This window comes from Ptychodera flava, chromosome 21, assembly GCF_041260155.1.
Source record: "Ptychodera flava strain L36383 chromosome 21, AS_Pfla_20210202, whole genome shotgun sequence".
Lineage (NCBI taxonomy): Eukaryota > Metazoa > Hemichordata > Enteropneusta > Ptychoderidae > Ptychodera > Ptychodera flava.
The window spans coordinates 3,914,973-3,931,159 of record NC_091948.1 but is presented as its reverse complement, the minus strand read 5'-3'; the positions used below and the strand labels follow the sequence as shown (position 1 = coordinate 3,931,159).

Sequence of the window (16,187 nt, the reverse complement as noted above, 5' to 3'; positions counted from 1 at the left end):
CAGTTATATGCTAAAGCATGTGAACATAGGCAGGCTGCCGCTATATGCAAATTGTTTCTCTTTGGTCTATGATACAACTGTTATTTGAAGGTCTTAGTTTTTGAAAAAAAATAACATATTGGTTATATCTTGCTTATTCGTGAAAGATCACTCACGAATTCGAAACGACAGAGCACACATTTCACATTTTAAAGCGCAGACGCTTAAAAAATCTTGACGTTTTAAGATGCGCCGTAGATGCGCGGTTGAATCAATAACATTGATTGATAAACTGATATTGCTCGCTCCTCACAGTTTCAGACGCAACACTTGGCTTGGCCTTGGACCCTACACCGTTGAGAGCATATCCACTGTGGAAGGATAAGAATGGCCATAACGAGTGAGGTTCCGTGCGTAAGGCTGCAGATTGCGGCTCAATTCGTAAGGGGCGGAACATTTGACTTCTGGGAGGGGGCTGGAAGATTTTCGAGGAAAAAAATCGCTGGCCATTTTAATAGGAAAAGAATTTTCTGCCAAGTGGGCATGGGAAAAATTGCTTCAAGGAAGGCTGAAGAAAATTGTTGCCATGTACCCTGAGACATTAGAATGTGCCTTCAGTCGAATCGGGAGCTCCTGCCTGTGGCGTTTATTTATGGCCAAGCTTTCATCCATTGGTTGATAGTTAATCTGCTTCATAATACATATGGCATGAATGGGTTAGTGGAAATATACAAGCAGAAACCTGAATATTTATGGACGTGTGCGTGTATTCTGTTTATTACAAGTTGTTTACAAATGCATCACTACAAACTTTCTAAAGGCAATAGTAAGGGTGATTTGTCCCTTTTAAAACTTCTGTTTAACAATTTTGAGAAATGTTTTATAAAACAACAAATTTCTTGGAATGCTTGGTATCTGAAAACCAAAGTATAACCTTAAAGCAATCAGAAAAGCATTTTCTTCAGATATTTTTTTTGATATTCTGAATAGCTGAGGTATCCTAAAAAATCAACACAGCTAATTTTGTCACAACTTACAAGTTGAAGTATCTGAACGTGAACACCAGTAAGAACCAGCAAAGTGAACTTGTTATCGTCCACCTAAGCAATTGGATTTTTATGATTTACTACAGCAATGTTGTCATAATGTCAGTGTGAATCCAGAATTAATCATTATAGGGGATTTCAACACCAATGTTGCTAATGCTGGTAACTCAACTGGTCTACTCAGAGCTTTCAAAGATTTTTGTGGTATGTTAAACGTTTTTCAGTTAATTAAGGACTATACAAGGGTTACTGTGAATAGTAAATCAATAATTGATCTTATTTTATCATCAGACCCTGACAAAATCAGCCAGTCTGGGGTGATCAATATTGGTATCAGTGATCATTGCCTTATCTACTGTACGAGAAAAATAACACGCTTTAAATCATTTTGTCACAATACAGTCAAATTACGATCCATAAAGAGTTATACAAAGCACGATTTTCAAACTAAATTGCGGGGCGTTGATTGGTCTAAAGTTGTCGACTGTGACAATGTTGATTCTGCCTGGAATAATTTTAAGGATCTTTTTAGGGGTATTGGACTTGGTAGCTCCTTTGAAAGAAGTTCGTCTGAAGCAAAATTCTCAGCCATGGATGAATGCCGATATTTTAAATAGTATCAGGAAAAGAGATAAGTTGTTTGCCAAGTTTAAAAAGTCCAACGATTTGAGCGTTTATACCGATTTCAAAAAAGCTAGAAATTCAACTCGTCATTTGATACAAAAGGCAAAACATTCGTATTTTAGCTCGAAGCTCCTCCAGGAAAAAAATTGCCCTAGGAAACTTTGGAAAACACTAAAAGACTTGGGCTCATCAACTAAGTCAAAAGCGGCTACCAATTCCATTGGACTTCGTGATGGCATTTCCATCATTTTCGATAAATCAAGAGTAGCTAGTAAATTCAACAATTTTTTCACGACAATTGCTTCAAGTCTTGTAGAGAAACTCCCTATTGGCATGGGTCGTTTTAACATAGCTAGCATTAACTTATTTTATTCCAACAAGGGTGTTCTGACTGATTCTTTTCAGTTCTCTGTTGTTGGTGAGGACTACCTTTGCAAAGTTCTTAAAACATCAATTCATCAAGGCTACTGGTTTGGATGGTATTCCAGCCAAGTTTGTGAAAGATGCGGCTGATGTAATTGCTTGTCCACTCTCACATATTATTAATCTGTCTCTTAAATTTGGGAAATTTCCAAATGATTGGAAGAAAGCAAGAGTAGTCCCATTACACAAGAAGAATTGTAAAACAGATATCAGCAATTATCGACCAGTGTCAATATTGAGTGTAATTTCAAAGGTTATTGAAAAAGTAGTTCATGATCAACTGTCTAAGTACATTGAAGATTCAATTCTTTTGTATAAGTTTCAATCCGGTTTCCGAACATCTTATTCAACAGACACATGTCTTCTGGTCTTAACAGATTACATTCGCATGGAAATGGATAAGGGCAATTATGTTGGGATGGTCATGTTAGATTTACAGAAAGCGTTCGATACAGTCGACCATACGATCTTACTTGGTAAACTAAAAGCCATCGGTTTGTCAGATTCTGCCGTTAACTGGTTTTCGTCGTATCTCTCAAACAGAAAGCAACTTGTCGATGTATCTGGTGTTTTTTCTGATGTTCAAACTATAACTAGCGGTGTTCCCCAAGGATCCATTTTAGGGCCCTTGCTATTCTTGATTTATGTAAATGACATGGAATGTGCTGTGACGTGTAAATTGTTTTTATATGCAGATGATTCAGCTTTGTTAGTTTCTGGTAAGAATACTACAGAGGTAGAGCAGCAGTTGAGTCATGAACTCTCGAGTATTAATGAATGGCTTATCGACAACAAATTGTCTCTGCACTTGAAAGACAGAGTCAATCTTATTTGCTTCTAAACGCAAACTGAAAATTAACTCAAAATTGTCAGTTGTATGTAATAGTACAGAAATTTCACAGAAAACATCAGTGAAATACCTTGGAGCGGAAATTGATCAATCGCTTGATGGCGAGTCTATGGCAAGCGTTGTTTTGAGCAAGGTAAACGCCAGACTCAAATTTCTCTATCGGAAATCTCAATATTTAGACTCAGACATCAGAAAATTATTAGTTTCCTCTCTTATTCAATGCCATTACGACTATGCATGTTCATTTTGGTTTGCCAGTTTAACTAAGCGTACGAAATCGAGTTTACAATATTCGCAAAACAAATTGGTCAGATTCGTTCTAGATTTACCTCCGCGAACACATGTTTCGACCCAGCATTTTAAAATGATTGGCTGGCTGCCCGTTGAACAAAGAGTACAGCTGCTAAAACTAAAAGTAAATCACGTTTATAAAGCGATCAATAATACTGCACCCCGTTATCTCTCTGAACATTTCAATTTGACAATGAACTGCCATACGTATAATACCAGATCAAGCTCATATTCCGTTCGTTCACCAGCCTTTGGTTCTCATGGTCAACACTCGTTTCAGATTACAGGAGCTAAGTTATGGAATAACATTCCTTTGAGTATTCACAACTCTAGCCATTGTTCTCAAGTTTTTAAAAAGAAGGTCAAATACTATCTGTACACAAAATTGGATGGCTAGGGTACCAGCGCCCTGCTCCATTCGGCGTGTACAGATTGTTGGTTTGGTGGTTCCATTTTGTTATTTATTTGATATGCGGAGTGACATTGTCTTCATGTGATTTTTGTGTTTTCTTGTGAGGACCACAATGGAAATAAGTTTTTAACTTTTTGTGCAATCCTCGGCAAGTAATATTCAGTGGCGTTTCCTTTAATTGTAACATTGTAATTGTGTTTGGTGTAATTTTATTTGTATTTCTGTGTATTTACTTTAACATTTTGTATTTTATCGTTTTTCTGAATATTTGCCTAATAAATTCAAATCAAATCAAATCAACTTCAAAAGAACTACATAAGCTATTTTAGGAAGTTTTCAATAATCAAGAAGTGCCAGGATCTGTTTTGGTATGGATTTTTGCAAGCACACTGACTTAATAAAATGTATCTCTTTAGGATGTGACACTTTGAAACAAAGTCAGTGATATGCATGTACACAGATATACATATTTTCACATGATTTAATAATGAAATGGTAAAGGCAAGTAACTGTAACATTTGCTGATTTTTTAAAGATGTTTGTTCACTGTTACTACAGTTTGTTGTTATACTGTACATGTTGGCGTTATGAACACTGTATTTTACAAAGACAGTATTTGAATGTTTTTGTGTTTTGTTGAAAAAAAATGCTTTGACTCTACTGTATAACTTGTTCTGTTCATAAACTGAACACTGGGCATTTCAATAAATCTGTACAGTTAGAACAAGCTCCCTCCTCCTAGGAAATCAATTGGCCTCTTCCTAAATGCTGTTGCTGCTGGGAATTTGTTGTGCGCGCCCTCATCGGCAGTCTTGATACTGCAGCATGCGAAACTGAAGATTGCGCAATTATTCTGTGCTGGGGGTATGATAGGTCCACGTGACCTATTCTTCATTCCTTTCGACCATCGAGTCCGCCATAGTGGCAATTTTCTGTGAAGTCAGGAAGAGTTGAACACGAAAAACTCAAGATGGTAAGTGTCATCCAGGATTATTTTTGTGTAATCTATGCCGAGAAATATTCTCCCCACCATTTTATCACAGTTATATAGGTTTTCACCCAGATGTATCCGAGTTTTGACCGATTTTATCGAAGTCGTGCAAATCCATTCATTTCAATGACGTACGGCAGTGCCGGTAGTCTCATAATATGTTATACCGTTATGCTGTTTTAAGTGAAGGAGAACATTTCGTCTCGGATAGTCTTCCTATTTCCGAAGTGTAACGTAGATTGCGCTTAATCTAACATCATCATCGGAGGGTGTAAACCTCTAATATTTCACGTTTCCTTCAACTTCAAAGCAGGGCTTCTCTGCTTTCAACGTGGCATGACTGAACTAGTGACGTAGCGACTTGTATATTGCAACCATTCCGGAGATCTTGCGCAACACCATGAAAAGGAAAAAGCCAAGTCATGTACGCGATTCGTATTAAAAGCAACTACCGTAAAACGCTCCAAAGTAGACATTCATCTGATCGGAGATGATACGACATCGAAAAGATTTGCCCCGTTGTCTCTGGCATGCCTCTCTCGCAAGACATATGGTTCCGTATTATCAATATCATGTACACGCCCGGTAGCGCGAAATGAAGTTAGTCGTCTAAATCGAACCATCGAATTTCGTCAAATCTAACATGGGTTCTGTTTTTTGTATCCCGATAGAGATCAGTGTCGACATAAACATGATTACAATCAATTTTGTTTTTTTTTTTTCTGCGTAGCCGTACCTTGGAAATTTGCGCACAGGAAGTGACACGCAACCTTGAAAAAAAAATACAATTTCTATAGAAGTCACGATGACATATAAGTTCAGTCACCTCAAACAGTGTCATTCGCATTCGTGTCCTTTACTGCCGCTGCTGTCACATCTTACACAAGCACTCCCTACGCATGAAAGTATTGTATACTATCTGTAAGATATAGTCTAAAATTTATTCAGTGTGAAAGAGGGTAAGAATGGTTTGTATTAAAAATGGTTTAATATTCTTGCTATTTTTGACTGGTATAAATAAATGAATAAAATATGCATGTTAATCAGGTGTTAAAAGGCGAAAGTTTGTAAAGTATTATTCAGGAGAAGCTTGGGGTTACAGTTGCAGTGTCTTTAATATAAGGGATCTCAGAGGCAGCCCTATTATTATTTGATTGATGAACAATGTACATTAGAATATATGAAATTCAGTCAACATCCCCTCATATAAGTGTAACAGATTCCAGGGGGTGAATCCCACGGGTTTATGCAAATGAGCAGATCCAGAACTATGGAGTAAAAGATTGCTTGAACAAAGATGTAGTCAATTGCTTTCAGTAATGGTCAACTCGAAAGTAAAATATGACAAATTATTTTATTTGTTGAACTCAAAAGCAGCTCCTTCTTTTGGCATGTTTCTGGAACTTCAATGTTGGTCAAGAAACCAGCCCAAGTTCCCCTACTTCCTCTAGCATGGATCAAAATGAAAATATTTAACTAATATCTTTTTCTTTTCAGGTGAACTTTACAGTTGACCAGATCCGTGCGATCATGGATAAAAAACACAATATACGAAACATGTCCGTGATTGCCCATGTTGATCACGGAAAATCCACCCTCACCGACTCACTTGTCAGCAAAGCCGGTATCATTGCCAGTCAGAAAGCAGGCGAGACTCGTTTCACAGATACCAGGAAAGACGAACAGGACAGATGTATTACGATCAAGTCTACGTAAGTTCTACACCATCCTTCTCACCTGTTCTTCTCATGTAATCACAGCTGTGCTACAGTACCAGCTATGAGTTACAGGATCTGGTGTCAATGATATGAAAGAATGTGGAAACTTGTCAACCACTTATGTTTCTTCCTGCAATGTTTCACCTAGGATGGCATCAACGGGGATTTTCCCCCTTTACTAGAAAATTTGGTGGGGATTTCACTAGTTCATGTGTTGTACTTGTATCTCTAAGGTGTGACTGGCACCATTTCATGTGGGGCTGGTTCCCCCTTGCCAACATGAAACAACTGTTCCTGTATTTATCAACCAGCTCATCCTAGGCCCTTGTAAACTGGTCCACAAACACCATCATAAACGGTGGGTTTGGACAAGACCACTAAGGGTCAACCTCCATATGGAGGAGTGTGTTGCAGAGGTTCGTAAATGCTAACATTTGACCAGCTCACCACCAGGCCTTGTAATAAGGTCTGCTCTCAGCATCAGACACATTGTGAATTAGGATAAACCACTTCTGTGAAAGGAGGCAATTTTTGGTAGCTTCATCCCCATGTTTATAGAACAGTGGCTTGGTGGTCAAAATAACAAATTTGAATTTTTTCTTTCGTCTAGGGCCATTTCTTTGTATTACGAACTGAATGAGACAGACATGGAATACGTCAAAGGGACAAAGGATGGCAATGGTTTCTTAATCAATTTGATTGACTCCCCTGGCCACGTAGATTTTTCCTCTGAAGTAACAGCAGCTCTTCGTGTAACCGATGGTGCTTTGGTAGTTGTGGACTGTGTCAGTGGTAAGCTCTCTCACCTTACTATGACTGAACTAAAATATTCTTGTAGCAGTACTGTTTGACTGGAAGATATGTACAGTGAGGGAAGGAGCATTTTTGTAAGCAGTAGATTTTGCAATCTTGATTGCAACCACAGTAAAACAGTGTATTGATAATTATCACATCTCTCAACATTACCCTTTTGCAAGTTCATGTGTCACCATCGTGTCAATTATGTAAAAATGTGTGAGCATAATCCATACTGTGCATTTTAACAAAGACCTAAACATTTGAAGGCCCCAGGAGACACCGACACTGTAAACCTGATTCTTACTTCAAAACCTGCCAAACCAAGAATTTGAAAATACGTCTGAGGATTGGTTCAATACCACTAGTTATATTGACTAGGCAGATGAGGAGGTGACAGAACAATTGTCAACATAGTCAGCATATCAATGCATTGAGAAAGACTAAATTCTTGTCTTCATGAAAATAAGCATGGTCCTTGCACATGTGTAACTGTATTTGTTAAAGGTTTTTAGGTAACAATTTGCATGGCACACTTTATGAGGAAAGCCGCTAGTACTTAGCAATCTTGGCTATGTACCGTAAAAGTAAAGTGAAACTGGCAAGAACATTGGCTTTAAATGATTTATAGGTACAGTATATTCAGGCAATTCTTGAATGTTTCAATTTTTGTAACCCGTGGCTCACATTGCCAATATTATCATATTCTTACATACCGAAGATAATGTTATATGTAACATGCATAGGATTGTCTGGCACTTGAGGTATATATTCATTATGACACCAGATATTCCAGTAGTTAAGGTTATCACTGGGTTACAAAGGGTTTACAGTCAACTTAATAGAAACTTGGGGAAAGCACAGAAAGTTGGATATACAGTGAGAGAGTAGGCAAATTCACATTTACCAACTCTCTCCAAAGGGTAGAAGAGCGTAGTCCATCAAAAATAGGCATGTTATGTATGTATGTATGTAACTGTTTTGATTATTCCCATCAGGTGTTTGCGTGCAGACAGAAACCGTGCTACGTCAGGCCATTGCGGAAAGGATCAAGCCGGTACTGTTTATGAACAAGATGGACCGTGCACTGTTGGAACTGCAGCTGGAAATGGAGGACTTGTACCAAACTTTCCAGAGAATTGTTGAAAGTGTCAATGTGATTGTGGCAACCTATGCAGATGAGGATGGCCCCATGGGCAACATCATGGTGAGCCTTAGGTTTTTGCAATTGTTTGATAATGCTGCCTTATTGATGGAAATATTTTTGAAGTAACTAGTTTATTTGTAACATTTTTAAAGCATTTTGCGCGAATAAGGCACTGAGGTAATACGTTATTTGCAATCTTTTATTCTGATTGGATGTCAGATGTCAGAGCATAATGGTCTGAACCAAGTCTTTAAACATTAAAACATTCAAGGGTTCCACAACCACCTTGGCTGTGGTCAATCAGACTTTGTGCATCATAAATTGATTCATCTTATAAATTGGTCTTCAGAAGTGACTTTGTAGATGTCTGGGACGAGTGAATAGTGTGGTTTCTATATCACTGGTAATTAGGCTGTGAGATGAATATGCTATTTATAATTTTTGCGTCCACAGGTAGACCCATCCAGTGGTACTGTAGGCTTTGGCTCAGGCCTCCACGGCTGGGCTTTCACCTTGCAGCAGTTTGCAGAATTGTATTCCTCCAAATTCAAGATTCCACCAGCGAAAATGATGAAACGTCTATGGGGTGACCAGTTTTACGGCGCAAAGAGCAAGAAGTGGTTAAAGCAATATACAGATGGCCACGTAAGAGGTTTCAACCAGTTTATTCTGGACCCAATTTACAAGGTATGTAGTGTGTTTTTGCATCTTTTTGAAAAGTCGCAGTCATGAGTGTTTTGGTTTGCGCTGGTGCAGTATTTTAAGTACAATTTTGAAAATCAGTGGACCCAGTGACAAGTGCTGCAACTGTCACACCATCATACAGTTGTGTATGTGTATTTATCTTAAGCCTGTGCTTTAAACAGAAATTGTGTTTATTTTTGAGCAAGTTCAGCACTTGGAGATACCGCATCTGATCCCAGGTTGATTCATCTTGTTGTGTGGTTTGAAATCTACAGCTCTTTGATGCCATCATGAATTTCAAGAAGGACGTAACCAAGCAGCTGCTTGAAAAGCTGAGTATCAAGCTTACCAGTGAGGAAAAGGAGAAAGAAGGCAAACCCCTGTTGAAAGCAGTGATGCGAAAATTCCTGCCTGCTGGAGACGCTCTCTTGAAAATGATAACCATCCATTTGCCATCACCAGTGGTTGCACAGGGTTATCGTATGGAACTCCTCTATGAAGGCCCTCATGACGACCCTGCTGCAACAGGTACAATATCATCACGTCTAGCTACCTACACCTGTACATGAATCCTGGAATGGGAACCGACTGACAATATTGAGAAAAGCAGTCAAATCCACCAGTCATTCAAAATACATAAAGGGGTGACAGTTGGCAGTTTTTGGTGCCCAGGATAACGTGAAAAAATGTTTGCACACTTGAAACAATTTTTCAAAATGAAGAAGCATGTTGATAGTTCAAGAAAGAACATGCATATTAACCCTTTTCCTGCCAGACAGTAATAACTGTATCACTTCCCCATCAGCCAAGTCAGTTAAAAGCAGTATTGAGCCAAAACATGACATATTTTCACCCACTTGGCTTGGTATGTTATAGCATCTTTTGTCCAAAAAAAATCAACTTTACAGTATTATGTTTTCAACAGCCTTCAAATGTACAGTATTATGTTAAAATACATCATATGGAATATGTTGTGTTTCATTAATTTTAACCATCTTGACCTGGTGGTGAAATATGGATTTTGCAGAAAAAGGGTTAAGAGTCCCGAATGACATTGATGGGATGATATGCTAAGTCAAATTGAACTAATGTAAGATTTAAACTACATGTACATCAAATTGGGCCGTTTTAAACTGAATATTCTGACAGTAATGAACTCCTCTTACCAAGGATCACCAGTTTCCAGGACGATGTGAAGAGAAAGGAAAAGGCACTCATTTTGAAATTCCATTGAATTAAAGTTTTTTGAATTTCTCAACTGTTTTATCTCCTATAGGAATCAAATCCTGTGATCCCAAAGGTCCATTAATGATGTACATCTCAAAAATGGTACCCACATCAGACAAAGGACGATTCTATGCCTTTGGCAGGGTGTTCTCCGGTGTCGTTGCCACTGGCCAGAAAGTGAGACTCATGGGGCCCAACTACGTTCCTGGAAAGAAAGAAGATCTGTATGTGAAACCTATTCAGAGGTATGTTTTGAAACCCTCAGTGCTGTTTGGGGTGTTTGTAACATGTATACACAATTTGAGCTATACAGTAGGGAAACCCCTGTGTATTTGGGAAGTTACAGCAGATCGACACATACAGAGCACAGGTACACAGGGGGTAGGGGATGCGCTGTGATTCAAGTGGGAAATTGTAGCGCACACACAGGAACAGAAATGCACATTCAAGGTGTAAGGTATGTGGGAAAGCCCCATGATGTATATGTGGAGCAGTAGCATATTGATGCAGAAGCATATATATACACACCCCCTGTATGAGTATGCAATTTTTCCATTGTGGAATGAAAAGGGTGCGCAGTGTTTTCACACTCGTTAGGCCCAAGGACTGTGTGATGATGATACAAACAAACGCAGGTGTGCAAATCCAAAAGGAAATACACAAATTTCCATACAAATGTGATTGTGCACATGGTTCGTTTGTACTGTGATCAAATCAAATTCTGGTTTCAGTCTATTGACTTCACCGGCAATGTAGGATGTTTCCACAATAATAACTAATCAGAAGGGCAATGCCTAGAATGAAACAACCTGGCTGTGTAGGTTGGTCAGGTGCAAAGTTAGTTTACAATCATTTTATGCATATCTACAAGTTACTACTATTCTGTATCCATTGTGAGTTCACAGTCCCCCAAAATGCTGAATTTTAGTCACTAGAAATCAGCTGATACCTGTGTTTGATGACTTTGTTGCAGAACTATTCTCATGATGGGTAGATACATTGAACCCATCGAGGATGTGCCCTGTGGTAACATTGTAGGTCTGGTAGGTGTTGATCAGTACCTCGTCAAAACAGGCACCATTGCCACCTATGAACATTCACACAATCTCAAGGTAAGCAATTTCTTTAATATGAGGGCAGTGTGCCGAAATGTCAAAATTTAGCCCGGTTATTAATCTGCTTTCACTGAACCGACTCTTGATGCCAGAGGCACATGTTTACGTTTTCTCTATTATTCAATCAAGTTTTACACTCTGTGATCATGGCTGCATTACTTTCTCTGTGAGTGTCCCACTTCTTTCTGGAGAAAGTTGTGTAACAAATCTGTCATAACATCACAATTGACTCGATGATCGAACATACACTTAAGCATAGAGAGTCTCAGTCACCATTCGGCCTCTAGACTTTGATCCAACGGCATTGTTTTGAGTTGGAAGCACAGATTTCAACAAGGAGAAAGCAGTGGTTGGAAGATAGGTTTTATCCTGGTTGTGATTCTCGTTTTTGATAGAAATATCCTGGCATTAAAAGTAATAAATTTTTACAGTGTCACCCATGTTTGTTTGTGGTTGGTGGCTGTTTTTCAAGCAAACAGTTGACAATGCAAATTAATGTTGTCAGAATATAACTTTTCTCAGTGAGGTAAACAGATATCTAAATTAAATTTCTTTCCTTGAACAGGTCATGAAATTCTCTGTCAGTCCTGTGGTGCGTGTTGCTGTGGAAGCCAAGAACCCATCAGACTTACCCAAGCTTGTTGAAGGTTTGAAACGTCTCGCCAAATCAGACCCTATGGTACAGTGTGTCATAGAAGAATCTGGAGAACACATCGTGGCTGGCGCCGGTGAATTGCATTTAGAAATCTGTCTCAAAGATCTGCAAGAGGATCATGCCTGTATACCACTCAAAGTATGTGCATTTTATTTTGATTGTGTTTTTTGCTAGTTGTGCTATTTCTAAGTAAAGTGATACGTATAATTCTTGAAAAGTGTTGAGTGCATGAAATAATAACTTGAAGGATCAGGACTTTGTACCTGGTCAGACTTCAAGTGATCTAATTTTGTAAAAAATTGCAACATCACAGATTTTCTTGTGTATTGGAACATGGGGGAGTGCCAGTTGCTGCATACTCCTTACAATGGTTGTTGGTTTTTGTGATGGGATGAAATGTGCCAAATGATTGTGGATCGTGGTGTACATTTTTTCTGTAAACTAAAGTTTTACTTTGATTCTAGTTTTCAGACCCAGTGGTGTCATACCGTGAAAGTGTAGAACAAGAGTCTGACAGAACGTGTTTGGCCAAATCACCAAACAAGCACAACCGTCTCTTTATGAAGGCAGAGCCGTTCCCAGATGGTCTTGCTGAAGCTATTGACAAGGTACACATCTCTATTCTTCCTCCCATCTCTCCTGTAGGTGACGTGTCTTCATAAACTTCCATTCAGTATTGAAACAACTCTCACATAATCCTGTGGCGATAGATTTTGACTCCAGGCATGCGAGTTTTCAATGCTTCGTATGCAAAGAAATTCACATGACGTTTTATCACAGTAAAAGTGAGAGTTGTTGCAGATAATACATAATAAAAGGCTCCAGAAAAAACCCAGTCACATTTTAGGAATTATTATTCTTAAACAATCTCTCATTTTCCATTCACCTGCTCAAATTACAACCTTGTGTTTGTTTATAGCCTGTTCACAAATTTGTGGTTTATAGACGTACAGAAAACACATAAAATCAATTTCTATATGTTTAGTTGCTACCTGCCCTCCGCCCGACCCCTCCTGAATACTTAGCAGATGCGAATCTTTTCTTTTCATTGGATGTATGCAAGTTCTTGACTGAATCTTGAAACACTGATGTGTGTCACCATTTTCACATTTGAGAGTTACATGGCTGTGTGAAAAGGCTTAGTATGATGTTTGCTTGTATGATGTGATGTTTGTATGATGTAATTAAGTGCCCTGGCCCCAAGGAAAACATCGACACAAGTTATTGACACATTTCAACTTGTGATGGGGGGAGAAGGGGGAGAGAATGCAAAATATTTGGCAGTTAATTCTTTAACTTTTCCCAAGCTAAATGGTTGCTGTGTGCATTTCTTTTGTGCTGTCACAGGGAGACGTCACCCCGAAGCAAGAAGTCAAGGCCAGAGCCAGGATGCTTGCTGATACCTATGAGTGGGATGTCAACGAAGCCAGGAAGGTTTGGTGCTTTGGTCCAGAAGGCACTGGACCTAACTTGGTCTTAGATTGTACAAAGGGTGTACAGTATCTCAATGAAATCAAAGACAGCGTTGTAGCTGGCTTCCAGTGGGCGTCAAAAGAGGTAAGATTTTTGCTTGCAAGTCATCCAGAATTGTGTAAGAGTGGCACACTACTAGCATCAGTTAGGTGGCACCATTCTTGACTCAACACTTTTTCATGGACGGCTTGTTAAATCAGCAGCACAGCCTAGCAGCAAACAGTCTAGTGATTTGAGTGTCTGTCAAACTATATTGCTTGAACATTATGAAAGAGGTTGCACTTTGTCATTCATAATGCAACCAGGTAAGATATGGGGGGAGGGGGGGTGGAAACTCCACAAAGGCATGTGTTCTCCCCATAAACGGATCTTCAAATTTTTGATGTGGAAATGTGAAGCCACCAGAAAGAAATGGCTGATCAATTTTGCTGAAAATGAAGACATAGGGAAGGAAAGCGTTCCCTTTTAATGTTTGCTTCATGCCGGTACAACATTACTTATTCCCTTAGGGTGTGCTGTGTGAAGAGAATCTGCGTGCTGTTAGGTTTAACATCCATGATGTAACCCTCCACACTGATGCCATCCATCGTGGAGGTGGACAGATCATCCCAACGACCAGGAGGGTACTCTATGCGTGCATGCTGACGGCCAAGCCCAGAATTATGGAACCAATTTACCTGGTAGAAATCCAAGTAAGGAGATACACTTGCAAAATATTGATACATCTCGCCTTATCTGTGAAGATTTTCAGCTACTATGATTTATAGTCTATGGAAGCTATTTGGATGGGAATCCGCCCAGTGCCCGTCTGTATGTATGTATGTCTGTACGTATGTCCTATTGTGAGGATATCCGTGAACTCAAATATTTTGATAGCCGCAGGACTTACAGAAAATGCAGTCCACAATACCATGAACAAATGATTCCATACATCTGTGTATTACATAATCTGTTGTATGGTTTCTGACTGCTCTCTGTCTGGTGTACATTCTTTAATCAGTGTCCTGAGGAAGCTGTAGGTGGTATTTATGGTGTGCTCACAAGGAGACGTGGACACGTATTTGAAGAGGGAGCAGTTGCGGGAACACCCATGTTCATTGTCAAGGCATACCTGCCCGTCAACGAATCTTTCGGCAAGTGTCTGTTATGTTCTTTCTCTACCCACCTAACCACCCACCAACTCAAACCATGCAGAGCTAGAGGTTTTTGTTCCTGAATTTTGACCAGCCTTTTCATTTCCAACCTTCTTAACAACACAGTAGAATTCATTTTGCCTCTCAAAACAGTGTTTGTTGTCCAGTCTAATTCAAGAAAGAAATGCAAAATGCAAAAAAAATTCCCAAGAAATTTCTCATGTGTATATAGATATTTCTTCCATCTTCCAAAGACTGATTAAAAACAAATTGCTTTTCATCACTGCAGATATCATTTATCAAACCTCTGGTCCAAAAGAGTGTACCGAACACAGACGTGTCGCATTTTGTCAAAATGTAATGTTTTCTTTCCCCTTAAAACTTCAGGTTTCACAGCAGATCTTCGTTCCAACACCGGTGGTAAGGCCTTCCCACAGTGTGTGTTCGACCACTGGAATCTACTCCCTGGTGACCCACTTGAAGCAGGCAACAAAGCTAGTGAAGTCGTTGCTAATACAAGGAAACGCAAAGGTCTCAAGGAGGGCGTTCCTGCCTTGGATAACTACCTGGACAAACTCTAAAAACAAGAATCCCCACACAGCTGAATATATGGACATTAAGTGAAATTAGACTGATAAACTGAAACAAATTGAAAACCATGTGTTATAGAAAATTCCCCCATTTATCCAATTTTACTAGACAAATGTATCAAATAATATGCTTTGAGGGTTTTTTATATATGCACAACATGAAAAAACCTGTTCAGGGGGAATCTATGAACTACATATTTTTGAACTTGCAAGATCCAGCAATGCATTACACTGCACTGAGTAGTTCGCAGTGCTTCGAAATTTACTGCACATGTAGCAAGAAACGGAATCCAATCAGCTTCCTTGCTCGCAGACTCATTTACTTTCTAATGTAGAAATCTTTTTTCGATTTCACAAGTGTGTGAATCATGTCCATGCTGTAAAGTGGAAGAGAGATGGCTGTCGGCATCTGTTTGTTGTGGCGTGAACTGCTCCAATTATATTGGAAAGGAAGTCAAGACTGGAAAGAGCAAAAAATCTATGTACATCTGAAAGATTTAAAAAAAAATGGAAAAAGTGCCAGAGAAGCATATTCTAAGTTAAAAATAAACACTATCCATGATCTCACTGGTGTGCTGCAGTTTTTTTTTCTTTAATATGTATTGAGTGTTGGACATTCTTTTATTTCATAACACTTTCATCATTCTGAAAGGGTAGCACTGAACATTTAGGCGTTTGAGTGAAGAAACAAGACAGGATTTGTGAGTGCATAATGATAGTAAATGAGACATACAGTTTGCTCAAAACTGGAGAAAGTGTGAAGATTCTCACTTTATGGCAAATTTGTCGTTGAAGATTCGCATGAAATTCCAGGCTGACTGCTTTTGGCCTTTTTAGTCGCTGTGCTTTAAAATGCCACTTGCGAGTTCATGTAGTATGTTAATGGGGTTTACAAAAATGCAAAGATGTGGATGAAAACTGCAGAAGGTGACTAAAATGCAAGGGTGCATTGATGGGGTTTGTGTGCTCCTGAAGAAATTTGAGTCTACTTGGATTGTCTTTTGAAAATTGCCAAATGATAGTATATCAACTTC

General features: G+C 39.0%; 1 protein-coding gene across 1 annotated transcript; it reads left to right on the top strand.

The window, feature by feature from the left end:
* The first annotated feature begins 4,433 nt into the window (after positions 1-4,433).
* Positions 4,434-15,720, top strand: LOC139121139 (elongation factor 2b-like). The gene is made up of 14 exons (XM_070685791.1): positions 4,434-4,598; positions 6,114-6,328; positions 6,945-7,126; positions 8,128-8,336; positions 8,730-8,963; positions 9,236-9,488; positions 10,237-10,432; positions 11,161-11,299; positions 11,868-12,095; positions 12,422-12,565; positions 13,305-13,514; positions 13,940-14,122; positions 14,431-14,563; positions 14,951-15,720. The coding sequence occupies exons 1-14, from the start codon at positions 4,596-4,598 to the stop codon at positions 15,142-15,144; spliced, it is 2,523 nt and encodes an 840-aa protein (XP_070541892.1). The 5' UTR covers positions 4,434-4,595; the 3' UTR covers positions 15,145-15,720.
* Positions 15,721-16,187: the final 467 nt, after the last annotated feature.